The sequence below is a fragment of the Boleophthalmus pectinirostris genome, unplaced genomic scaffold, assembly GCF_026225935.1.
Source record: "Boleophthalmus pectinirostris isolate CB_2022bp ecotype Guang Dong unplaced genomic scaffold, ASM2622593v1 HiC_scaffold_10, whole genome shotgun sequence".
NCBI classification, from domain to species: domain Eukaryota; kingdom Metazoa; phylum Chordata; class Actinopteri; order Gobiiformes; family Gobiidae; genus Boleophthalmus; species Boleophthalmus pectinirostris.
Window position 1 is genome coordinate 18,348,286 of NW_026570971.1, and position 27,939 is coordinate 18,376,224.

The window sequence follows — 27,939 nt, forward strand, 5'->3', positions numbered from 1 at the left end:
TGTTGCCAAAGTTTATTTTTTCATCATTTATATGATGATGTAATGTATTACTTGATTGTTATTTTCCACATACTGTTACAGATCACTGAATGTGGCCTACGCTGTGGCTCAGTTTGGACAAAGATGTTTTAAATAGACAATGTGAGTAAGTAGTTTATGTGGTGGTTGTTTGGTGTTAGATATCTATCCACCATTCTAAAGACCGTACCTACCATACGTTCAGCTTTCTACAAAACATTTCAACCTTTCTGTCATCCACTGTAGTTACTCTTTGCACTACTTGCTTTTGTACAACAGATTATAGATCCAAAGTTGACATACACAGAGATTTTATGTACCAGACACACACATAGACAGGAATGGGACAATTCTATTCACAACAAAGTACAGAATGTTACAGGCATTTCTACATAGCTCACTCACTTACACACTTTAATTTTCATTTTCTATTGACTGTGCCTGTAGAATCTAAACCAGTGATGTGTTTACTGAGTATGTGTGCATACAAGATCACAAGCTCTTTTATAGCTATAGTCTTTTTCATGCCATTTGGTATTTAGATAAGCCACTTTTGATTGTCTGCTACATACTTTATATATAAATGTTTCATATCTATTTTTGTAACAGAGATTGGTAACCCATCCTAGAAGCAATACAACAGAATTGGTAAATTAATTGTTTGAATGTTGCTGAGATACAGTAAGCACAACAGCTGAAAAGTTTATATGAAAGAATAGTCACAGCACATTCAAAGCAGAGGGGAGCATGACACCCTTTATCTGATAATAGGACCAGCTGAATAAATTGTCTATCATTGTTACTATAAAATCTCTGTAGTTATGACAGTCACACCACAGAAACATTTCCAGGCTGGTGTAAAGGTGAAAATTATACAAAAAAAATTCATGCATTAATTATCAACATAAACTCACAGTACACCAAGTACCCAAGGTGTGACTGATATGTTAAAACTGCCACGTACATTGCAATTACCTGGTACTGTTAAAACGTGTGTGTAAATTGGAAAATTAGAAACTAAATCACACCGAAGTGATTCTATTTTTGACAAATCTTGATTTTTTTTTTCTTCATATACACCAATTTGTTCTCCAAAATTACAACTGTAGACAACTTTTTCTGTGTTATTACTCTTTTCTTAGTTTGTTTACTACCTATGCCGCTGGTGGCATTGGTGCCTTACTGTTTTTCACTCAGAAAACTTGTGTCAAGTGTCTTAATGTACTGTAATCTAGGCTACTTTTCCTCTGTAACAAGATTTATTTGTAAAGTCTTTATGATGAAAAGAATTTATATGTGATGATATTGCTTATAAAAGATCAAATCAAATCAAGTTTTGCCTCATTATTAGTTTCTCACATACAATTAGGAGTATTTCAGCTGTTTGTGCAATCCAGCCTGGGGTAGCGGTGGCAGAGGTGGGACTTGCAAGTCGTGACTTGGACTCAAGTCAGGCTTGAGTCACTATTTTTAGGACTTGAGACTTGACTTGATAAAATGGACTAAGACTTGAACTTGAAGGTCAGTGATTTGGGACTTTTTACAATTTACAATTCTACAACTCTTATAAACTTTATAAATACTCACATATAAATATACTATGACTTTTTAAGTACAATTTATCTTAAAAGTCATAAATTGCAAAAATCTAAGCTGTATTTGGTACTTTGGTTTAAAGACTTGAAATGACTTGAAGCTCAAAGCAGACGACTTGGACTTGATTTGGACTTGCCTGTATTTGACTTGGGATTTGACTCGAACTTGAGGTCAAAGACTTGAGACTTACTTGAGACTTACAAAACGACAACTTGGTTTCACCTCTGAACGGTAGTATTTTAAACGGAAGAGTGATCCAAAATGCTACTAAAATATGATGATTTAAAGCAACAGTTATCCTATAGAAATCTATTATGTATTTTATTAGATTAATCTTGCCCTCTTGTCCAAAACAGACTTAGAAATCACATGAGAATGCTCAACGTTGCATTTCCAAATCACAACCAACAGGTGGAGCAAGTATTGTATTTACTTCAAGTGTTCCAAAGCTGGATGTGTAACTGAGTAATTGTATAGGAGGGATGCCAAGAGTGGCTGGAAGCACCGATTCCCTGAAGTGACAATTGGCAGTGCATGTCATTGGCTGTTATTCTACCATCTGGTGATGTGTAGCCATGCACTGCAAAGGTATGTTGTGTGTTGTAAACGGGTAAATAATGCAAGATGTAATTTGCCTATGGATTTGCTCAGCATAGAGTGACTTACAGATATATACAGTAATTAGGTCGCCTTCTATAACCTATGTCTAAGGATGGACAAAGAGAAGCTTGGAGCAGGCGTTTACAATCAGACAGATATTGTGCAGCACATTCCTTTGTTGAGCACAGGACAAAACGCTTAGGGGGGAGTGGAGCTGGAAAATAAGATTCAGTGGCTGCTGCTGAATCAAAGGGGAAATGCAGAACAGATGATCGGGGCTCGCTCCCTCCCTCCCCTCTTTTGTCGGTCACATCCCTGCAGAGCCCGATCTCCAACACACAACTGGTCTAAAATAAGTGTGGAAATAAGAGGATGCGTCCAAGGGCAGTGGGACATTTTAGTTCAGAGCATGCTGATGACACGGATTTTAGTTTCAAGTGGTAATAACAAGCAATTTACAGATAATAATAATAATAATAATAATAATAATAATAATAATAATAATAATAATAATAATTTTGGATGAACTAATTACCTTATAGCATACATTGTAGGCTAAATCACAACTGTGGTTAATTATTATTATTATTATTTTTTTTTTACAGTTACAGTCTAGTTAATTTTCATTATGGGTAAGTAATTCAATTCAGATATAGAAAAGGACGTCCCCATTTACCCGGGACAGTCCCAGTTTTGAGCCCTAGTGTATCCCCTGTCCCAGCAGATTCATCCAAAACCATTTATGTTTGTCCCAGTTTTATACAAGAAATGTCCCAGGTGTCCCTATTTTTGACCTGCCAACATTAAAGAAAGGCATACATTGTAATTTGTTTCGATAAAATACAGACAAACTGCTTAAAAATGACCAAAACACAAAGAAAATGTGACTATAATGAGTAACAAGTTTCTTTAATTACACACTCGTTTGACAATTTTTGACCAAGCACCAAAAAACCGGGAATGTCCCAGTTTTTTTTATTTTTAAATTCTGGTCACCTTAGTTTTAAAGATTTTTTTTTAATATATATATATTTGCATTCACTGATGTTGCAATGTAAAGCACTTGGAACATTAAAGAGAGGCATACATTGTATTTTGTTTAAACAAAAACTACAGAAAAGGTGCTTAATAATGATAATGAAAACAAAAAATGTGATTATACTTACTCACACGTTAATCACGAGTGGTCTTTTTTAAAATCTTAATTCAGCACTCGTTTGACAATTTATTATTACAAAGAACCGAAAAATTTAGATCTCCCAGTTTTTTTTATTTTTAAATTCGGGTCAAGTTAGTTTTAAAGATTTTTTTTATATTTTATTCACTGATGTTGCAATGTTAAGCAGTTAAAGCAGCGTTTCATGACAGAAAACTGAAATCTCGTTGCGTTTTGCTTTGAAATAGCATACGAGAAGTTGCACAGACTCGGGGGTGAAGCGAATTCCCGAGCCGCCCTGAACGCCGCGGCAGTAGTTGGAGGATGGAGCTGCGCCGCTGCTGTTGTTTTCATCGCCGCACATTCATTTCATCTGTCAACCCCGCCACGACACCGCGAGCAGCTCCCAGCCCCCGTACGCACACGACAAACCCCCGCGAATGGACTACCGCGCACACCGGCAGCTCGCCCGCCTCTCCTCCCGACCGCTGGGGACAAGATAAACAAAAGCTGCACTTCTTTCTTTCTTTATCTCTTCTCCCTCCCAGAGTCAAAGCAAAGCGCGCGGGATGTTTCAGTGTTTCGCGCGGTTACGAAGAGGAGGGAGCCGCTCGCGCTCAATCATTAGACAATTAGCGATTTAACCAGTAATTACATAAGTAGTGTTTAAAGCACCGTAGCGCTTCGTCGATCTGTGACTTGACTAATTTTAGACCGGAGGGAAACCAGCGGAGGACTCACTGTTTATTTAGGAGTTTTTTTTTTTTTTTCTTTTCCCTTTTTTTCCCCTAAACAGTGCACTTGGATTTCAGAAGGCGAGAGTGGAGCCGAGGACGAGGTCAAGACAATCCAAGTCAGGTAAGAGCCACGATGAGCACAAAACTACTCTAAATTCTCTAAAAAAGTTCAAATCAGTGTCAGTTATTTACATTTTCTGACATAGTGCTTCTATTTGGCTAAACGCTTTTGGAAATGGCTGACCTGACCAAGTAGGCTAAACATATGGTAGGCTTTGTTTGCACTAATATAAACTTTAACCTTCATAGCTTGGATTAGCCTACTGAAAAACGTCTCCATATGTGGAATAACTCTGTATAAGGAAGTAATTATATCTTGTGGTGGATTGATAGCTCGTAATACAGGGATTATTGGACTTGAGCACAGTCAATAGCCCACTACAGTGACATGACAGAGACCTTGTTCTAACACATTATGCAGGCTGACATAACCAGCCACCCTCTTGGCATCTGTCCAGCCTCTCTTCATTATTCTGGAGGAATGGCTCTCGGCTGCAAATTACCACTGCCTTCTGAAAGCAATAAGATTTAGCCGCTTTCCTACGCTGCAGTTGTAATTCCTTCTCCTTGATGTCATTTTTTGTGGTTTCTTCGACTTAGTGTCACTGTATCTGCTCGGCTCTGAGTGGACCGCTTACTCTTTCAGCTTCCAGAGAGGATATTTTGTGAAAAACACTGCCAAGCTGTACATGGACACCCAACCAGCACTCTGAATTCTTTATTTATCTGGTAAGAGACACAGTCCTAAAGCTCAGAGCGGCTGGTAACGCCGCTAACTGCCAACAACATCCGGAGTCACTTGCCAAGAATTCCACCTTTGCTATTTATTTTCCTTAGAGGGAGAAGTGTGTAATGTGGAGTATGCAACAGGGAGGAACATCAGGCAAGCATTAAACTGACAAGAAGTGCTCTCTCTTTCTCTCTCTGGCTCTGCTTTGTGGACCAGTTCTTGGCACCTAATCTTGGACGTCCGATGCCAGATTTCGTTTCTTTACCTCCTGCCAGCCCCCCACTCCCTCGCCCTGCTCTTTATCAAAAGCACTTGCTGCATTTTCCTCTATTTCCCTCCCTCGGTCGCGCCACTATCAATCATATCGTGCTCCCAACACACTCTTGTGCTCATTAGGGATCTGAACCTGTAGGTAGCCCGCAGCCCCCCTCAGCCATTCATCTCCCACAGCGGGGGTGCACTCTCACATCTGGAGCGGCATTTCAAAACACAGCTCTTATGGCGAAGATGTAAGCAGATTCAATGCATTTTAAAAGGCAACCACGACAACAGACGGCGGGCTATAAAAGTGACACTACTTAAAGAGTGTTGTTCCTACGCACACATGTAATTATCTGCAATTTACCAACAGTGCTCAAAAGGTAGGTGGAAAAGAACGAAATGCCATGACAGCGGTGTTGACAGTTACTGAAATATAGGCCGGCTTCTGTCGCATTGCCTTTGTCTGTTCTCTTTCTTTGCTGCGTTTGTGTGAAAAGGTCTCAGGCCAAGACAAGTTGAGCGGTATGACTGTTACTGCAGGGTGTAGCCCCAGACTTCTTTTTCCCTCAGCAGTGGCAATACCTCCCGATCATGAATGCGCTTTTGTGCTAAAGAAAGACTCAGCTCAGAGGTGGGCAACCTGAGAAGCAGGCGGACACACATGGAAGGTGTGACACGATGGTTTTACAACAACCGCCTCATGATTCACCTCAAAAACACTGTGAAATTCTGCTCTTTGGTGCTTTGAGCAGATGTGTCCACCGTGTTTACTTGGTGTGAAGAAAATTATTATTTTTCAATACCAATGACTAAGTAAATGTGTAAATAAATATGTAGAATTACATCACAGAACAAATGTCAGAACCTATAAGTTAAACTTCTTTGACAATTTGTTACATTTTATTAATTGGATAATCCCCACTGTCATTGTTTATATTGTGATGTGAAGCAGATGCGGTCAATCCAAACCATATAAAGTTATGTCAGGAACAACGCTGGGACCAGGCCCACAGCAGATCATTTCTCCGTCAAGTTTTTTCCAATCACAGACTTATTTGTAGCTAGTATCTCATTGGTGGAACTTTAGACATTTCCATTTGAAAAAAAAAACATATTACTCATTATGAAATGTATGTAACTCTTACCTCAGTTTAACTGCGTTTTGTGCTTGACTTTGGATTCGGCAGAAGTCTGTGTCTTTTCTGAATCAAATTTCTAAATCCTTTTTTTGGTAAGCTGTTGTGTTTATCTTTACTTAGAGGACTTGCATTTCTCTGATTGGCCTGATTGGCAGGTGGATTAGCCATTTGTAACTCGAGGAGGTAAGACCTCATCCCTGACTCTAACACTAAAGTATAATTGGAAAAGTGTGTAGTCTTGGCTGCCCAAATAAACTGAAAAACAGTCATTAAACCCTTTTAAACCCCCCCTGTCATATTGAAGCTTAACTGTGCACATACAGCCTGTACACGTCATCTGATGTCATATCATACTCTCAGGTCCTCTGTCCTCTGTATAAACCACCCTTGCTGTAATGAAGTACTTTTTATGGATGCCCTGTGTCTCGAGCATGTCCCCTGTGGTAGTAGACCATTGCCTTACACACAGAGCCATGGCCTGTTAACCCTCGCAGCCCAAACAAGCTGTCCTCAGATTGTGGCTAATGCAGCCTCCCTGTCACAGCACATGTGTCAGCGCTGAGACTCCCGAGGCCCCTGAACTCAGCGCAGTCACGCCACCGCCGCCATGACGACCCTCCGCCCAGCACACGCTGCGCTGATCACTCCTGACAGGCTGCGGGCTGCCACTAACACAATGTGAGATGCAGCGGCAGAGGAACACAGGCCGATGCGTCATGGTGCAAGTGGCTATTTTTGAATTACAACACTCTCACATTACCCCGTTTGAGATCATTTGTTCATTGCAGTGTTGTTCAGTGCAAAAAAAAAAAACGTACGAAATTGTGTTAAAGGAACAAAAAAGTGACTCAAAATAATGACTTAAAGGTGCAAAGGGTAACTTTTCTAGTGGGGGGTCTGTCTATTACTTTACCTTAAATTCTCCACAGTATAGCATTAAACTCATCAATCTTAAATTTATTCAATCACTGATGTTTCTATTGATGGAAAATGCCTTGGAAACAAGCATTCTGATTGGGAGCACCCTCCACAGATCTAAGTTTAAAGTTTAATGTCATACTGTGGAACCTGCTGGCAAAGTGACATGTCTGTAGATTCAAATAAGTAACAGAGCATGCCAAAGAGAAAAAGTCAAATATATGGATTTCAAATGTAAAATAAAAATACAGTTAATATCCTAAAAGTATTTACACTTTGGTGAAACAAGAAATAGTTTGTGTCTATTCCACAACATCGATATTTAGCAATATTTTGGCAGTTTAAATGACTTCACCCTAACATACAATTGATGTTTGTTGTAATTGTACTGTTATCCCAGTAAACAGACCTAGCCAGCACTAAATACGCTTTTTCCTCTTGCCTTCTCTCTGGCAGCCCTGAATCCAACAGCCCATGGGAGCGTCTGTTTTTGTGATTACTTTCTGGTGTGGATCCAGAACACTGTCTGAACTCTGGAATATTTGAATGGATTTTATATTAACTGCAACCACAAACGGTCACTAACGGAACCAGCTATTAGTGAACTGGAAGATACAAGGGCCTGTGTCTCATTAAAGACAGAACATATGACCTCAAATAGCCTGAGTCCTAATCAAGGCAATAACAACTTTAACATTCTATTGTCTAGTTTTAGTCACAAAAAATCCCCTGTAGCTCAAATATCCTTAGAAAAACATGCATTCTTACTCAGAATGGGATAGCCACTCCACAGATCTAACTTGTAACTTGTCCAACTGCGTGTCTGTGTGGAGAAAAATAATTCCAAAGCCATAACACTGAGCAACATGCAAGGCAAAGCAATAACATCTCTGTAAAGTCAACAAGCAGGTGACGGACGCTCCACCTGAGAAGTTCCTTAGCGTACTTTTAAAACACAACAGAAATACCATAGAGTTTATCTTGTACTTTTGTTATTACAGCAGTAGTTAAAATATTGCAACATTTATGAATGTGCTCCCCATTACAGTCTAAACAGTGGTGGGAGTGTATTGATGTATCCTTGTTATCATCTCTCATAAAGCCTGTTTGAGGCTCTAGTGCTTCGCGGCTGGTCCGGAGCGATGCTAGCGGGGGGCTAATTGCTTGTTTTTTCAAAGACTTGTTTTTGATTCATGACGTTCAGTGCAGCGTTGCCGGCCCTCTGAAGGAGATCTTGACGTGGTAATAGCTATTATCTATTCTCTATGTGCTCTGTCTGGCTGTGTGCTTGAGCCTCTCGTGGCAGCGCTCTCCACATGCACGCCAGCAGCCATATTGATAGCCTGGCTCAGACTTCTCACTTCGAATGATCTTCAAATGCTGTTTCTGATCCAGACCATCTGACTGAGGAGGGATGGAATGTATTATCAGGCTTTATTTGTAGCCTTTGATATAGTGCCGTCTGTCGATAAGCAGCCACAAGGACATACCACGCACTGAATACATATATTACAACTGTTCAGACTATGTTCAGACAGTCCTATGCAGGCCTTTACCTTCTATAAATCATTCTGGTACACTATTTTCAAAGAGGAATTTTGAGCCAATGCTTTTTTTAAAAACAAACATATATTTAGTATTAACTTCAAAGCCATGTGCATCTGTCTAAAATAGAAATAACTTTCATAAAAGAGGCCAGAGAGGTTAAAAAAAAAAGTGCAAATGCATTGTAGTCCAAAATGTTAACACTCCATCAGTTAAAATCATTCAAATTACATTTTTGAGGAAAGTAATTCACAAAACAATGGTCTAACGATGTAACCCAGATTGAAATTCAAAGCAATATTTGCATACATTTATCAAACAATAAAAGACCAATATTAATATCAGAACTAAATAATCATCCTGTCACGATAACACATTTTAAACAATAACGTTGACACTAATTTATGCAAATTATTAAGTACAATTATCCTCCAAAAATATGGTTAAAAACACACAGTACTAAGTGTATATCTGTAATGAGTCACAGAAGTTGCATAAAAGCTCAAGTGACATTTTTTTATAAGTACAAAGAAAAAGTACACGCAATAAATGCTGACACGCAAAAAGTATTGTTCCATCTAACACATATTGAAGATGATAGAGTAACTAATTATTTTGACAGGCCTACAAAATAACATCAGATTTAGCCTTGCAGTTCCATTGTACACACAGATGCCTTTTCTGAAGTATCCCAGGGGAAGCTCAAACTGCAGGACATGTCAGGGAGCTGAGTGTGGAAATGACTGTCACAGTGTCAGGGCCGATCAGGACTGTGCTGTCTCTCTCTCTCGCTCAGTGTGAGCGACGGATCAGACTGAGCAGGTCCACAACACACCTGGACTGCACAGGGACATGTAGTGACACACAGTAGCTCACAGCGGCTGACAACAGAGACGTCTGAAAACACTCAGTGTGCAAGCTGCTGTCAAGGGCCCATGTGTTTGGATTAGTGCGAGTCTATAACTGATACACGTGCTAGATTAGACTATAGATTACCTATTGTGAGGCTTGGACATATGAAAAAAAAAAATCGCATTTGTTTTTTTACTCAAAATGATCCCAGTCTCGATTTTTGATTCTATTTTAACAAAACAAAATCAAGTGTTTATTTCATGAACTTAATCAAGACACTTTTAATCATTCCCATTTACCCCCAAAAAGTCTTTTATTTCTTCAAAGTCTGAACACAGCTCCAAATCAGATGCTTTTTCTGATTTTTCTGACAGAGGCTGTAGACCCCTTGATTAAATGACCCAATAATTGACAATTTGACATTTGACTGACAATCATTTAATTCAAATTATTGCCCACCTCTAACCTATTGTATTACTACAATAGCATTAAAAAACTAATGTTCAGCTTCCATATGGCATTATTCTTTTAGAGGGATTTTTAGTGTACTGTAATTGTACATTTACAATTATCTGTATTCCATTAAAACTAAAAATAGTCTCTGGTGAATACTTTTGTTAGTGCGTTAGTCTCTAAAACATATGTTACAAGCATGGCTCATAGACATTTTATAACAACCTGCTTTACCAACAACAATGTTATCTTGCATCATTTATAAATTTGTTGGAGCAAACGACCCTTTCTCAAAATATTTGTTAACAATTGCAGTCATTTGTCATGCTTGAGAACTCCTCCGTGTTGATGTGAAAACCTCAGCCTTGACTGTGTTCCCCCTGTGGCTCCCAAACACTCGCAGAAACCTGGCAGAAAGTGCAGCGAGTAAACACATAAACACATCACAGATAGGGCTCCCATACAACGCCACATGCTGGATCCATTAGCATTCTTGAGGCCGTGCACAAAAATCTATTGAGGGAGAGCACAAAGTTTATTAGAGACATGGCTCTTGCTCCCCCGAGTCGCTGAACAAATAAAATCTCCCCTCAGCTCTGGCTCGAACAACACTGTCTTTAAAATGGTTTTGATTAAAGGCTCTGTGTAACCAAGCAGTAAGCCACATATGATTATATACACTTAGAACTTCCCCAAGGAGAAATGCCCTTTAAGGCTAACCTACTTATTTACACATGGCCGGGAAAACTCTACTTTTGAAATATTAAGTGCCCATAAAACTGGTTTGGAACATTTTGCAGAAATAAATTCAAGTAGTTCTGGTGTTGGCAGATTCATTATATTGTGCAGAGAAATGAGATTTTCTGGCACAACCTTAGAGACAAAAATGGTGGTTTTACTGTACGAATAACAAACCACTCATCTTTAGGAGCCACTTACGGCACGCTTGTGATTTAAGATGTTGATGATATGATTAGCAAGTCTAATTCTGACTATTTATACAGAACTTTTGGAAATATTACAGTTTGAGGTTACAGTTCATGAATATTTTACACAAAACCCGCCAAGTGAACCCTGTAATGGAAGAGGAAGTCAAGGAGCCCTCCTCTGAGACTGTGGGACCCAATGTAGTGCCTTTTCATTCAATAGGTTAGACTTTTTCAGGCGCTGATTTGATGAATATTTAAAGTATAATCTTTCTTGCCTTGAGCCAAAGTGCTCTTTCTGCTTGAACTCAACAGCCGACCTGGTATTAGTATCCAACACTACCAGTACTTCCAAAAGCCAAAACAGTCACATTTTTACTCAAAGATATTGTATCAACGCAAAATAAACATTATTTTTAGAACCAAGCTTCAATTTACAATGTATATCAAAAGAGGTCAGAGTTAGAATAGGCATATTTTAGTTTTAAAAGTGCACATAAAAGCTACAGAATCTTCTTCACAGTTTCACCTAGCATTTAGATTGGCAAACCTTTCGAGGATATTTTGTTTGCACACAACAAATCCTACTTTTTGAATGAAGTTTTGCAGCAGAGCGAGCAAAAACATAACCCATTTGGAAAAGACTGTCTTTGTGAGATTCTGAATTCAATTCTGTGTAGTTGAATGAAAGTGTATTATCTTCTGCGCTAATAACTGGTGTCTTGTTTGCGATAGACACAGTGAATATGTGAGCAGCTACTTTATTCATCTAAAGGAAATGAGGAGAGCACATTTTGGCAACTGGGATTTCTATTATTTTTTTGCAGATTTGTTCTACATAGGCCTTGGCCGGATTGATAAAATAACCTAAAGTAGATGGTGCTGCTTTGTTTTGTTACTTGTAAAAAGCAGGTGGCAAGTGTTTTCAGTTTTACGTCCTTGGAGAGTAATTCTGCCACTGTGATATCTCCCGTTGTGAGGCAAGATGAATGCAAACAAAAGATCAATCTGTTAAAAAACACATTATTTTGTCACTTTCTCTTTGAGCAAATGTTTTTAGGACACAAAACAACTCTCTTGTCTTGACTCTACAGTGTGGTCTTACATCAGCCGTACACTGGGAGCAGATGAGTTTACTGCGGTGGCCTGGGTTGACTTCGCTCCCCACATCTTTCAGGACACTACGATCCGTGCGTTGTCTCTCTGCTCTGGAGGGAGTGAGTCAATCACAGCAGCAGAAATCATCCCCGCGGGTGATCTGTCTCTGCTCTTGACAAGGCTCCTCGGGCACTTATCTTCCCTTCCCCTCGCCGACTCTATCCCTCCCTCTTCCCCGCGCCCTCCGCTTGTCTAGTGCCCTCGCTCTGCAATTAACTGCTCATCATCAAAAGGCGGTAATGAAAAGGAGTCAGACAGAGGTAGTGAATCTGCGAGTGCGCCTGATAAGAGTGAAGCCAGAGGACTAAACAAAGAGATGAAACTGTCTTTTACACCAAAGCATGCAGCAATTAGTGGTTTCAAGGTGTGACACGGCTCGAAATGGCAAAAGGAAATGATATGAAAACTACCAATGGAGTGTTAGCTTTGCTTTTTAGAGGGTTAATGTGTGCATTTTAACAGGAGGAATTTTGAAAGAACTGATGTATTATATTATATTTCTTTATAATACAGAGACCAGCGCAGGAGTCAAATTTAGGGACTATTAGTTCAGGGGTAAAGTCTGTATAGATTTTTTAAATGACAATTTTTGTAGAATGACAAAGACAGTAAAAACTAAACTCAACTGAACACAGAAACTAAATCCTAAAATACATCATTTAACATAACATACTTTTAAAATCAACTCAGCGCTGTAAAATTAGCCAGGCTGGTGCCACCTAGTGTCTCCTCTCAATTTCATTTCTCTCCAGTGACTAGGTCAGGAATCACAATACACTAGATGGTTTGCAGAAACCTCGGAAGTGCAAGATCGGGCAAAAGATAATCAGTGAAGAGCCATACATTCTGTGTTGGCAACGAGATTGAGGATTTAAAGTCGGAACAAAGAGAATGTTTGGTGAATTTTATCAACGGGAAAGACGGTATTGCTCTTCATCCTACGGGATTTTGGGTAAAACTTAATATACCAGTTAGCCCCGTTAGCAGCGCATTACAAACATCTCGACCAAATAGCAGCAATTGGTTAAATAAAAAAAGTACCTGCCTCCCGTCAAGCGAATGAACCCTAATGCTGTGAGGTCAAATCGGCTTATGAATTGGGCTACTGTAAAATACGCATATTATTTGATTTATCCACTATATCTACCTAGTACCAAATATGCAAATTTAACTTTCATCAGATCATAATTAGAGATGTAACAATAACCAAAATATTGTATCGTGAAAAGTCTCACAATAATATCGAGGGCTGTGACAATATATCAAATCACAAGTTCCTTTGCTTAAATACATGGTTTTATAGAAGCAACAGCTTATGAACATCAGGAACTACATATCCCATGATTCATTTCAGTGCAGACGATATGAAGAAATATGTTTATTACTTGAATTTTTGGGATTATGATGGAAATAATTCACACCAAAATCTTGTTAAGGTATTTTAAAAGCAAAAAAGTTTCCTATTTACAATTATATAAGCCTCTCCAAAATAACACAATAAATATCATACAGTGACATGCATATCGGGATAATATCGTACTGTTAGATTTGGATATCGTTACATCCCTATTCATAATTCATTGGGTTAATTTGTGTTGCTTGGATTCTCTCTCACATTTCTAGGTAAATAATTTGTTTTGCAATTGGAAGACTTTGCAAAGCAGTATAAATATTGGAGAAAAACATCACAGTGCACAAATACCTAATGTGAAGATATCAGTAGTGGTGTAACTGCTGTTTTGTGGTACGGACATACCTTTTATACGTTTGTCCAAGGTCAGAATCCTCATAAAAATCTCTCACCTTGTTCGAGTTGAACCCTTTCTACTTAACACCTCGATAACACACAGCTTGTATTCTCAATCACACTCACATTCCCACCACATGCAGACAGCAGCATCTAACAGAGGAATGATATCCCCCCAGGAGCTTTTCCTCTGCACCTCGGCCTTTTGTTTTTATTTCTCTCTCTCTTTCCCCTCCGCTGCCTCCTCCTCATTTTCTTTGAAGAACAAGAAGTATTGCTGTACATGCGGGGAAGCTGCTCTGTCGCTATCCTTATTGTAATTTTTTTCTCTCTCCTCAGCCCCTGGTTCAGAGAGCTGTCAACTGTGACCGCCACTGAAAGGATGTCACAGAGAGGAGAGAGAGAGGGAGAGAGAGAGATTGAGACTAGCAGGGATGAAAGGCAGAGGAGGGGTTGGGCTGTCGAGATGGAGGACCCTAGGGAGGGCACCGGGGAGCGATGGCATGCTTGTTTCTTTGTGCCCGAGCAAACGCGACAAACAACGCAGCGAGAGGAGGTGATGGAGAAGAGAGGAGAGGGAAAGAGGCAGCTCAGGGGGGAGGCAGCGGGGTCGGAGCTGCTAATTAAGCGTGGCACTAGCGCTCTGTGGCACTGACATAATTGGCCCTTGTTGGTGGTCCTTGGCGGGGGAGCGCTCAGTGGAGGAATTTAGGTCCAACATGGTGTAATAACATGGTGAAGAGTCCCTGATGTAACACTAAAGTAAGTCTGCTCATTCTCCCTCCAAATCACTGATTCTCTGTGTGTCTGCCGCCATTGGCCTGGAGCTACAGTAGACATGTGTCGCCTCTGACGCACAAGGATCCAGCATCTGCTCTTCCAGCATTAGAGAGGGACCCTACCCACATCCAAGGGCAGCCTCTAGTGCATCAGTCAAGGCTTTTTTAACCTCAGCCAAGATCTCAGTGTATTGGCATCCCATTGTTGAGCAAGATTTTGTAAAGGAGACAAATATTCCTGAATCATTTCCCAAAATGCACATCTTTTTATTTTAATACCTGCCTTTAGATCAATAACCTATTAATATCTGGATGATCCAATATGCATTTTTTGGAGCATATACTGACTTTTATCTTGCTTCTGTGGCCTATATTTTAACATTCATAGCAGGGCTCATGCATTTACGCCAACATTCACAAATAAACTTTTCACTTTTGTAATTCAGAAAGTATTTACCTGGGATATAAAGATGCTGGATAATTGTGTAAACATCCTGCCATATTTTTAGCCTAAGATATAATGCATGAGCGCAGGCTGTGGCTAAATAATCTTTGAATTTTCTCTATTAAATAAAAAATTTATGAAGAGGCAATCAGTGTTTTATGAAATTCTTATTTTCATACCTAATATAAAATTGCAGCGCTGTAACATCTATTATATTTCTGACTAAGTGCTAGTTGCTGTTTCCTTTACTGCAGTGGTTGTCTGTGGAATTACAGAGCCCTGTTTCTAATTAGTGTAATTATTATGTGATTATCAACACTGTCTGCATTTAGAGCATGAGGATAAACAGTACTTAGAACTAACAATAAAATTAGCCCAGAGTATGAAATTATAATCATGTATACATGCATGGAAAATGCTGGGCCTATAGAAAATTTGCAAACACCAAAATTCATTGAATACTGATAAGACTGCCCAAAGTCATAACCTCGTCTAAAATGTAATCCATTCCTTCCTGAGGTTTATGTAGAAGCACCAGTGTCTGACATGATCTTCCAACAGCTTAAGGTGTGTGTGAATAGTCAGTTAAACGCAAACAGTGGAAAAGGCATCACGCAGAAATGAAAGTGTTCAGTGGCGTAGAGCCGGGAGCTTATTGAAGCGGACATTTTAATCAGCTGCCCTCCAGGGGTGAGGCTGATGGGTGAGGATGGGGAGGGGAGGTGGGGTGCAGAGACTTTGAAGGGGTGCAGTGGTGACAACAAGGTCTGGCTAGTGACACCTCCAACAGCTGCTTGTGAATCCTGCATGAAGGGAGGAAGAACAGAGAACAAAATGACAGGTATTCAGTGTGATCAAAGTGCTTCACCTGCGTCTTCTGAAGCACAAAGAGATACGCTCCAGGCTCGCACAATATGGTCCACTGCAAGTAGCAACAATGGATGTAACTTTGAGCACACAGTGAAGGGGTTACTTTGCATAACTGACATTTGTTTGTCTGTCACAATAAATACTATATCGACTTACCATTCAATATATGTCAGATAGAACCATATATTTTATATTGTTATATATAATATTTATCACAGGGACTTTTTCTTTGAACTAGTGGGAACATTTTTGTTATTTTTCTTTTCTACATTGAGATTTGAGTTGAAGAAGGTTGACTCACCTCTGTGACTCATTACAGATCCAAACTAATTAAGTGTCATTCTGTTATTTATTACAGCTCATGTTTTTTTAAGAATATTGTAGTTTTATATTCATAATATTTTTGTGGATAATTCTTCTTTATGGATTGATTTAAATATTGTCATCAGTGTTTTCTTCAGCAATATATTGCATTTCAAAATGTGTTCTTGTGACGTTTGTTGTCTCTTAAATTTTTATGTCCAAGTGCTGCATCGCCATCAAAAACTCCAGGAGTTAGGCTCTGTTTTAAACTTTTAATCTGTATGTGAGCGTGTTGTAATCCATTAAGAGCTATTGCAGGGGCAGACATTTTTTGTAACAGGAACTCAGGTCTTGATGTGGGTCTTTACATAACATGTACATAACATTTTTGTGTTTAAATGTAGTCTTCTAGTAGTACCCTAATGACATTTCTTGAACACTATGGCATTGCCCTTTGAACAGTTTCAGATGAGAATGGATGTCTTAGAAAAAAGAAGGAAATCTTTGGGGAGTGCTGATGTTTATGTCCATATTCACCAGACATAGATTTGCTCAAAGCGCTACTAAGCATTGTTTTCATAAAAACAAATGTTATTTTTTATTATTTTGAGATATTTTACTAAAAGTACTTAGTTTGTACTACAGAAAATACAAGGAGTGTAAAAAGCCTGGGAGATTGTGAAACATTATTAATTGTATATTATTTGAGTTTTGAACTTTTCAGGCACTGCCAGTAATGAACCCCAAATAATCTTTTCAGTCTCACAAATGCACCTGCCACACACCTTCCCCGTTGTTGTTTGCTTTGTGCGCTCCTCTGGCTGGCTCTGCACACATCTCCGTTGCTTCTTAGATTACCACGCTGTTGACACAGCTTCCCAGTGCAGTTCAGTGTGTGGGATTCATTTCACTGAACAAATTGGTGTCAAACATCTCACTAACTCTCCTAGCGCCTAATCAATAGGGAATTCATGGTGTGAGTGGGTGTCATCTCTCCATCTGTGTCCTACTTGTTACAGTACCAAGCGTATCTCAGTGTTGCCAGCCATCTGCCAATTTTTTTGTGCGCTCTTATTGTCATTTAGATTTGTCAGGCAGCTTGGCACAACAGAAGCTGCTTACTCCTCCGCTAAACACCAATGCCTTCACTGTGGCACAGATAACCTGCTTGTTAACACTTATAGACAAATGTAAATAATAATCAGGGAGGTTAGGATATTGTATTTTGTTTCCTTTTAAAGGCATTTTTGGGAATTTGGTTTCAGCTTTTTATTCTGAACACAGTAGCAGATTTTTGTTTATTTCTGGTTATGAACAGTAACATTACACCATATAGTTTACTAAACTAAGAATGACTGACTTGATTTCATGTTTTTCTGTTTTCAGGTTGATATCAGTGGAAGAGATGACCCTTGTCTTGTCCATGAATCCCTTTTTGGATCCAGAAGGAGACCCTCCTCTCTCCACACTGCAGCAGATCTGGGAATCAGAGCGCTGTCCCAAGAGCTGCCTGTCAAACTCCTCCCTGCCGTGCAGCTCAGAGGAGCCGTTTACACGAGGTGTGTGCACACCCCATCACAGATGTTCACTTGGATATTTGTACTGGAAGTGCAATAGGTGCACATGAGTGTAAGATGTGATGTAGCAGCAGGTGCTCCTGGTGAAGTGCAATCAGGAAATAAACAAGCTAGCAGGTTAACAGCATGTGTGAGAGCGCATAGTGCTAACATGCCAAACGAAGCTGTTTAGTATTTTGTGTTTGTGTTCTGTGCTTTTACACAGTGTTGTCTTGTCTTTCTCTTAGAGCCACATTGTAGGCGAGTTCCTGATCACGTTTCTTTGTCAAGAATCGCTTACTTTAAGAGGAAGTTTATTGATGATGAAGATGAAGCTCCTTTCAGATTTCGAACATACTGCCAGACTGTAAGTATTCAGTGAAGACTGCTTTATATTCTGTGTAAAATGATAAAAAAAGGCACTATGATTTTATTTTCTCAACCTAAACTAAGTGACAGTAGTGCACTTTTGTAAAACAAACTCACGAGCGGCTGTTCTTTTACAGGTTGCTCCAGTACTGGAGGAGAGGGCCCATGTGCTCCGACTCTCAGTTGAGAAGATGAGATTTATTGATGATCCTGAGGCCTTTCTGCGCCGCTCAGTTCTCGTCAATAACCTCCTGCGGCGTCTGCGAGCTGAGATCCTGCTCCAGAGCACAGACTGGTGTTTCCCCCCTAACCCCGCGTTAGCCGCCGGGCCCTGTGTCCTCCCTCCCAGCTCCAGTCCGCCCCACCCAGCTCTCCATGGCACCTTACCCCCCAGGATCTGCCTCCCCCCTCAGCCTGGACCACCCCAACGCAAGCGCTACCGGATGATGCGCGGCCAGGGCTTTCTCCGGCCCGACTGTGCTCAGACGTGTTGTTGTATCTATGCAGCAGCTGCAGCAGGACACTACCTCCACCTGCCCTTCTCCATGTACGACGCAGCCCTGTCCGCCTGCCCCACCACACCACACTCCCCCTCCTTTCTCCAACTGGCCAACCACAGCAAACTGGGCTTCACTATTGATGTAGAAGATCACGATGAGGAGGATGAAGAGGTGGAAGAGGAGGAAGAAAATGAAGAAGATGAGGAGAGAGAAGAAGAGGAAGGGGACGAAAGACAACAAGCAGGGACATCCTTTGCTTTAATGAACAAGTCCAGTTCAAAAAGGACTAGGACTGCACCAGGTAAAAAACAGACCCACAAAAGGACAGAGGAGGAGAGCTGTATGAGACACAGTATTGAGGAAGAGGAGGAAGAAGAGGAGGAAGAGGACGCAGACATTTCAGAAAAACAGGTCCAGAAAGTTAGCATTTGGCACCGAAGAGCTCATAGACAATAATGTCACATTAAAACTGGAAAGTTGTCTAAAATGGCATTAACATGTCTCCGTTGTAAGAAGCTATGCCCAGTAGAGTTACGGTGTAACCTGCTCGTACCATTGTCACGCTGATGGACAGCTCAAAGACCCACGGGCCTGACACACTCGCTCTTCACCTATTCTGTACAGAGAAGTTAGTCTGGTACCTCTTCAGTAGAGTCAGATTGAACTGACCTGATGCATGGCAGCAGCACATACAAACTCAACATTTAAGGTTATGGCACATCACAAAGCCTCCGCTTTTATAAATGTGGTAAAAACAGTTAAGAGCAAATCAAACACAGTGTACTGGTACCAGATGTACTTCCTCTGTATTGAATACAGTGAGAGTGTCTAATGGCCAGGCTAGTATACAACGTGGATGACAGGTTCAATTTCTCGACCGCCATATATTTGTTGTAACATTTTAGATGGCTCAAGATAAAGTAGTAAACAAAACAACTGAGGATCAACAAGGTGTGGCTTAAAGGGTTCTTACTCTGTCCATCTTTATATATGATTTATTATGATCCCAAGGGAGCTTTATTTTTATAGACCTTACATAGCACACAGCTTCAAGCTTCATTTGACTCTGTAGAAAGCACATCTTGACCTAAGCACTGGAAACAGTTTAAAATTATAACATTTAAAGGTCATCCTCAATAAGATCGTAGATCTAGGCATCTGAAACTTGCACTGTCTTTAAGACGACTTCAAGTAGTTGAGCACAAAACAGAAAAAAAAACACATCTAGGCTTTGTATTGGTGCGCCGGTCTCTTTCTGGACCCTAAACAAGCTGATAAAATGAAGGAATGTGTGCTTGTATGTGTGTTGTGAACAAACGATGTAGCATCTTTAAACTTGATTTAAGCCGTTTTACAGATAGTCTAATGCTTAGGGTGTATTTATGCTGTCTCAGGCAACAACACTCAACTGCTGCAAAGATAGCACAATGATTTTGAGACAAAACAATCAATGTTACAAATGTACATCTCTAAAGAAACAACACAAGTGCCTTATTTTTAATGGATCAACATTGTGCATCATTTTACTGTTCTTGTAGCTTATCTCGCATTCCCAGTGACTGCACTTGACAAACGGGACTCAAAAATGAAGGCAGAATTCATCTATATGTTTTCAGTGACACATTTGATCTCATGCCCAAATGCCTCACTTGTTTTACTTGCATGTTTTAGCACTACCAGCTCTGCACAGTGCAGTGCATAGGGAAGGCTGCAATTGGGAATAGTCTTACAACTGTCAGCTTTCATAAACATTCATTTGCTATTACCAACTTTTGACGAGCACTTCTAATATCAGTGCTATTTAAATACATCATTTCACATAGCCGTGAATTTTGTCCATACATTTTCTCTTTCATGAATAACTGAGCCAATCAAGAGCTGATTCTCCATGAGGCCGTGATGAGCGGTTGTTGCAGACCCGCTCCTTTGTGTCCTGATGCCGTAATAAGTGGTGTCTTGTGTGTCATTGTATCTTGTTTGGCACTTCAGAAGAATAGGCTGCTCACACTAATTAGCACCCAAACCAAAGCTGATCTTGAGTATATCAGTCAATAGTATTTTGATTTTCCACACTTCAAATTGTTTGTTTATTTCATTTTAATTTTATTAGTTTTTACATTTTCTATATGTTTTTGGTCTCACTTTATATGACACTACACGTGACACTTTAGGCTTACCTCATTAAGTACAATGCAACAACTTGACTAATAACATGGTACTAATGGTCAGGAGGCGAAGCATGACAAAATACTGAATTCATAATGAACTTAGTTTATTAGGAATGATTCAGGCTTAGTAACTAGTTAACGAAGGTCTCAATCATTATTTATTCATTATGAATTAAGTCTTCATTCATGCTTTATTAAGGCTAATTAAGCTGAAGTGTTACCACAGACTGCTACACGGTATGTTGGGTTCATGTTACACACTATTCCAGACTGTTAGAGTGTTACAGCAGTTAATGAGGTAGGCTGAATGTAGTGTCAAATAAAGTTACTCATTTTCTTTTCATTTCCACGCATCTGAGACTGTTGTGATTAGCTTATCAGACATTTCAGGACAAAGCAGTGGGTGTTTCTAAGGGAAAAAAAATAAACATTTACAAAGCATTGTCGTTATAAAAAAAGCAACAAAAGAGCGAGTCAGCTCTGAAAACTTCTGTGATGTTTTGTGACAAGTGTAAAGTAAAAGAATTGTCGCTAATACGTAGTCTGTTTGTCTTTTGTACCTTTTCCTGACCTCATTGTGTGCCTGTTATAGAGTTACAGAGGTGATGTGTGTTACAGAGTGGATGTGTGTTACAGTGTGCGTTACAGAGCCGATGTGTGTTACAGAGCTATTATGTGTTACAGAGTGCATGTGTGGACTCTGCTTATTGTCTTGGGTCCTGATGTCTCGTTGCTTGTTGAGAGGAGCGCAGCACGTTGGTGTATTGCACTTGGCAAATATCTCTCAGGTGTCACTTTGCCACTCAGTTGTTGTTCATCTGTGTGACATTAGCCTCAGAGCAGTCACCTCCGCACTCCTGCGTGCTCTGCCTGTCACTTCTTTGTCCCTGCACTTCTCGTGGTAGAACAAGACTCTCTTCACAACATGAGCATGCAACAGGAATGCCAATATGCCGATAGTATCAGCACACATGGAAATGCTTACATTTCTCATAGAACAAATAGAGATTATAATAAAATAAAATGAGCAAGCTTTCAGTGTCTTTCCAGTAAGGATTTGGAGTGATTCCTGCAAGTTGATTTGATTGTTTATGTGCTATAATTGAACCTTGACCCAGACATTTACAGGCTTATTTTGACTCCGTTCTGATAAATTGCCATCCATATAGGATATATATCACGTGAAACTACATATTGGTGCTGCCATAAAACATTTCTTGCTAAAAATAACATTGAAGCTTGCAGCTACAGTTTTTAGCATTATTTAAACTGCTTTACTACACCAACAAACAGTACGGGAACTATCCAAGCTTTTATTTTTTAACTTTAATTTGATATTGTCTTTAATCAAGGCTAATTTCAATATTAGTATCTGTACTTATACTATATAATGTAAGCCTATTTAATACTACTAATAATATTTCTCTATTTATTACAGTAAAACAATGCAGATTCTATTTCATTAAGAGTTAAGTTCAGTTAATTCTGACGAGAAGAGGATGGAGAGACTGAGGTGGCTGTTTTCCTGCTGCAAAGAAAAGGAGAGACTGAGCGACACTGCTGGCAAGAACGAGAGAGAAAGTGCATTTAAATGACATAAGCTATTGTGAGAAGAGCGTTTGAGTGTGAGTGTTGTACATACACTATTACATGTTGAATATAAACCTCACTTTCAATATTTATGCATGTTTTCTCTGCTCTCAACATGCACTCTACAGACTGTATTATTTCTAATGCAGCTTTGTCATGCACTAGCAGCAGCTCAGGTAATGTGCTAGCCTATAGTCTGTGTTTGTGTGTGTGTGTGTGTGTGTGTGTGTGTGTGGGCTGGTGCATGCGCCGGGAGGATGTACTAACAGCGTGAAGTGGGGAGGTTAAATCACAGGTCTGAACATCTTGACAGCTCTGTTGCGAGGTGAGGAGGGAAGATCATCTTTTTCACGACACTTGTGCCGCGGGGGTGTGCGTCTCCTGCCGCTCCGCTCTGCCCCCATGCCTCTGTTGTTTCTTACTTTGACTGAAATCATTTTATATTAGAGATGTCGCTGAATGATGCAGTTGGAATGACAATTAGATGGGGAGAGTAAACCTTTTCACAGCATAAAGAAGTGTTTCTACGACTTGTTAACCTGTACAATCATGAGTTTAGGTTTTTATGTAGCTACTGAAAGATCAACAATTATAGAGCACAGACCTCTGCCAATGCGTTTAAAATGATCTGTTTTTAATTGTTTCATTTAGATGTGAATAAGTTTGTAAAATATAAAAGTCAGATCACTATTTCAATTTGATCACAATCACAAAAGAAGTACATTACCGAGACTTTGTGTCCTTGGCTGATAGATTTTTTTTTAAACAAAAGAAAGAAACACAACTTTTTTTTTCCAGTATGACATTTTCGACCAGCTCATACATTTTATATTCTATTCTATAGCCAAGAATCTTATTACCAGCACCATTGATGTATATCTTTTAGGAGTCACTGAGGGCATATTTGACATTGTTGCTGCTTCTGTGACTGTACATCTGCCCACAACACAATGCTCTTTCTTTCTTTCTCTGTCCGTCCTGCCTGAGGCGAAGATGGGGACTTGCCAAAATAACATACACTTACACACGCACGCACACACACACACACACACACAGACATGCACCAGGGCGAGTGCCGAGGAGCGCCGAGCTGTCATTTGTCAACAAGGAACTTTGGCAGCCCGCCGTTGCCATGGGAACTGTCTGTTACTGAGGACTGGTTTTGCATCACAAGGTCCTCAAATTGGCTCCGAAGCCTCTAAGGTCCCACCCCCCCCTCCTTCTCCTCCTCCATCCAGCTCACCTCACAGCTTCAAACATATTGTAAGCTTTTGTCTGCTCTGCTCGCCCTGTGCAAATGCCTGGTCAAGTTTCCCTACAATAACATCTGCGGAATACAAATAAATAGGATACAAATATTGGGAACAAACCAGCTCGACCGTTTGGCCCGGGTCCTTTGTCGTGTCAGATTTTCATCCTTGTCACAGTAGACTCCCATAGGATCTGTTTCATTCAGATTATATAAGAGGCCATGACTGTTGTTGATGTTTCTAGGTCTCTCCGTGAGGCAGAATGCACCAACGTTCGCAGAGCTGTTGGTATTTGATAAACAGCTACAATGTGTGTAGGATGTCCCCAAAACAATACTATGAAAGGACTAATTCCATCTGAGTACAGCTTTGGAGTGCCCATGAAATGTACCATGAAATTGAACTGGTTACAAGTCATGTTTGCGACTGTGCTGAGAAAAAAAAAAAAACTATTCACAGGATGCAAGATACACGCAGCACAGACATTTTACATGGAATTAATCTCTTTTGAACAGAAATTGTAGTTTTTTTGTTTTGTTTTTGTTTTTTCATTTTGCTTGTGTTTATTGCACTGAAAAACATGCGTCATTACCACAGACTAGTAAATCGACAGTATTTCAAATAGGAAGTGAGCAAGGGGGCTCTTTGGGCTCCACAGACTCTGGTTCTAATTGATTTTACATAGAAAAATCCCTTCTCTCTAAAGTGTCTACTGCAGTGAGGCTCTTCATTTTGGTCTTAAAATGTTCATATTAACCAGCTCTACATGATCCTGGTGTTTTTATTTTGCTGTTTTGTCCATAAATAAATATGAAACTTGACTCCAAATTTGCTCCTATCATCATGAACTTCATTTGACTGGAGCCAAACTCTACAGTATGGGTGACGTCACACTCCCTTAGTCCACTTTACTTTACTTTACGCTTCTACACAAACACTTATTTTGCATAAAACATATCTATCTCTATGTTAGAATGTTCCTAGCCTGTGCCGCCGCTCAATTTAATTTCTCTCCAATGACTAGGTCAGGAATCGAAATACACTTGACATTTTGCAAGAACCCTGGAAGTTGTAGAGCACGCACATGCCAATCAGCGAAGAGCAGTGAAGCCATGACATCAGACTCAAGTGCCTGTCTGGGTCCCTTTTGTGACAACACAACAGTAAATAAAGCGGTCGAGATGGATGTAGACGAAAACATACATTCTGTGTTGGCAATGATTCCCGAGATTGAGGATTTAAAGCCGGAACAAAGAGAATGTTTGGTGAATTTTATCATGGGGAAAGACATTATTGCCCTTCTTCCTACAGAACTGGGCACATTACATATGTCATGACCAAATAGCAGCGATTGGTTAAAAAAGAAAAGTACTCAATCCTAATGCTGCGAGGTCAGATGGTTTCCACGAAGTGAAACTGGCAGATGAATTAGACAAGAACGTCCCCGAAGTAGGGTTTTAATTTTCTTTTTCCATGGAATCATGCAGGTGACATATCGTACGTATTGAAATAAAACCAAATTAACGCTATAAATGAAACCATAAAAAAGGAATTAAACAGAATAATTGAAATGTTATTGCATATAGCGATTCCTGAAATGTTCTATCTAGAGTATGGCATCAAACTTACCTTGCATTTGTTCTTACAGGAGTTGCTAAAAACATACATCTGTACAAGGATCAGGGTCTTTTCAACATAAATCTAACCTGTAAATTAGTCTGTGGTGGCATCAACTGCTTGTAGGTAAATTTTCATGGACTACAAAATGGAAAATAGTGTACAGTATGTATAGATAGGTACATATAGGTACCATGTTGTTTGGTTGGTAATTCGTGGAGTAACCTAACAAGTTCACAAACTTGTAAGAGAAGAATAAGGTTTCTCAGGTGTGAATGAAAGTAAACACAACTTTCTAAAGAAGGAACAAAATTATAACAGAAGTGCCTATTATTTTTTCCACCTCGGTAGTTCCATGTCATCCCCTTCATCGTCACCGCCGACCAATGTCCCTGTCTTAAAACAGCAGTAATCTCACGTATTTTTTTCTCAAGCATGAAGGTGTTAACGGTAAAAACAGTCTAAAAACACAACCTGGAAGAGATCAGTGTTGTTCAGTGTTGCAACATAAGGTAGCAATAATGGCTGAGGATAGGAGTGAAAGAATGAGGTGAAGAGGGAGAGAGTGGGGGTGGGGAGAACAGTGGCCCAGAGCATCTGCATGGTGTGGTGTCCTCTCTTAACCTGCTTCTATATATATGTCCTGATGCAGCCCTTTTGTCCTGCCACAGCAAACTCGACTGTCCAGGGATCAGGCTTCGCACGGGCTCCGCGGACACTGCACCGACGTTCAAGTGATTTGGTTTTTGACAGACAGCGTTGAAGTATTTTATTGACAATTTTAGCTTGTGCCATATTTGGTCACATGACAAAATTATAAGGTTGAAAATGTACGGAAATATTATGTGTATTTTAGTTGTCCAGATTTTGTTAATTTAAAGGTGCACTGAGTAATGTTTTTGGTGCTTACTTTTTTGGAGATGTTGTGTTTTGCTTTGGTAAAATGGTAAAGGGCCAGGTTTTTCAAGGAACCACTCACCCATTCACTCACACGTTCATATACTAGGGTGAGATGGGTTGTGTGTTGCCAAATGACACAACAGCCAACCTGTGAGTCAGCGGATATGACCGCTCTACCAGTGATGTTAATATTGGGAGCGGGATTTGGACTGCCAACCTTTGGATCAGTGGACAAACTCTACCAACTGAGTTACTGTTGCTTTGAATGTTTTTAAGTAATATCTAGCGAGCATTTATCCAGTTATGAGTGTTTTTATTGCTAAACCATACACTGAAAAAACATCCTTTCCGCAGACCTAACCTATAACTTGACCTGGTGATGTCTCATGGAGAAAGAAAAGAGAAATGCCTGTTAACATGTTCCATTGGAGGAAATAATGACTGGAATCGATCGATTAAAATCACAAATAATTTATTCCCTATTCAATACAATTCTGATACAGAGTGCTGAGTCAAATCACTGTCCCTGATGGCCTACAGCTACACAGGACTTACATCAGGCGGTCTGAACACCTGTGTTTCCCTCCACCCACAAATATAAAACATCAGTATGAATATGCAAATGATACGTTGAGCAGGTATACGCCTTGGATCCTCCCTGAAGCCTCTCCGTTTATGGGGATAACCACCAGATTTCAATTATAGCCAGGTCTATTTAGGCTTGGTGCCAGCCAGGATGACCCCACGTCAGCTGCTCTGTAAAGAATGCCCTTAAAAATACACAACCTTCACAGCAGTATCTTTAAGCATATATATCAGATTTCAGTGGTTAGGCATTAATTGTGTGACTTCATTAACAATATTTAAACAAATATATAATTTCAGTATTTAATAATTGCATGTGGTACACTCACGATACTTTATTACTTGATACAACCTTCATGCCAAAGTGTGGAATATTCCTTACCTGGCCAGACAGAACTAGCCAGGCTTGCGACACCTAGTGCCTTCGCTCAATTTCATTTCTCTCCAGCAACTAGGTCAGGAATCAGAATACAGAACCCTGGAAGTTGTAGACCATGCACTGGCCAATTAGCAAAGAGCTGTGAAGCCATGATGTCAAACTGAAGCGCCTGTCTGAGTCCCTTTTGTGATATAACACAACAGTAAACAAAACTGTCGAGATGGATGTTGATGAAGCCAGACATTCTGTGTTGGTAACGATTCCCGAAATCAAGGATTTAAAGCCGGAACAAAGTGAATGTTTGGTGAATTTTATCAACGGGAAGGACATTATTGCTCTTCTTCCTATGGGATTTGGTGCATTACATACGTCACGACCAAATAGCAGCGACTGGTTAAATAATAAAAGTACCCGCCTACCATCGACCGAACGAATCCCAATGCTGCGAGGTCAGACGGTTTCCACAAAGTGAAACCGTCTGATGAATCAGACCAAAGATGGATTGTGTCTTGCCAAATGACACAACAGCCAATCAGTGAGTCAGTGGATATGACCGTTCTACCAGTAATGTTAATATTGTGAACCTTTGGATAAGTGGACAAACTCTACCAGCTGAGTTACTGTTGCTTTGAATGTTTTTAAGTAGGGGTGTGCAAAAATATTGGAATATCGATATATCGTATCGTTTAATGTGATGATACAGTATCGATATCGTGGGCTGCTGTATCAATA

General features: G+C 39.9%; 1 protein-coding gene across 2 annotated transcripts; it reads left to right on the forward strand.

The window, feature by feature from the left end:
- The first annotated feature begins 3,758 nt into the window (after positions 1-3,758).
- Positions 3,759-21,410, forward strand: sertad4 (SERTA domain containing 4). Of its 2 annotated transcripts, none has more exons than XM_055154555.1 (4): positions 3,759-4,228; positions 17,680-17,852; positions 18,098-18,216; positions 18,356-21,410. In XM_055154555.1, exons 2-4 carry the CDS (start codon positions 17,699-17,701, stop codon positions 19,172-19,174), a joined length of 1,092 nt encoding a protein of 363 aa, XP_055010530.1. In that variant the 5' UTR covers positions 3,759-4,228; positions 17,680-17,698; the 3' UTR covers positions 19,175-21,410. The 2 variants fall into 2 exon arrangements, with proteins under 2 accessions (XP_055010530.1, XP_055010524.1); XM_055154549.1 differs by lacking the exon at positions 3,759-4,228 and adding an exon at positions 17,144-17,269.
- The last annotated feature ends 6,529 nt before the right edge of the window (positions 21,411-27,939 follow it).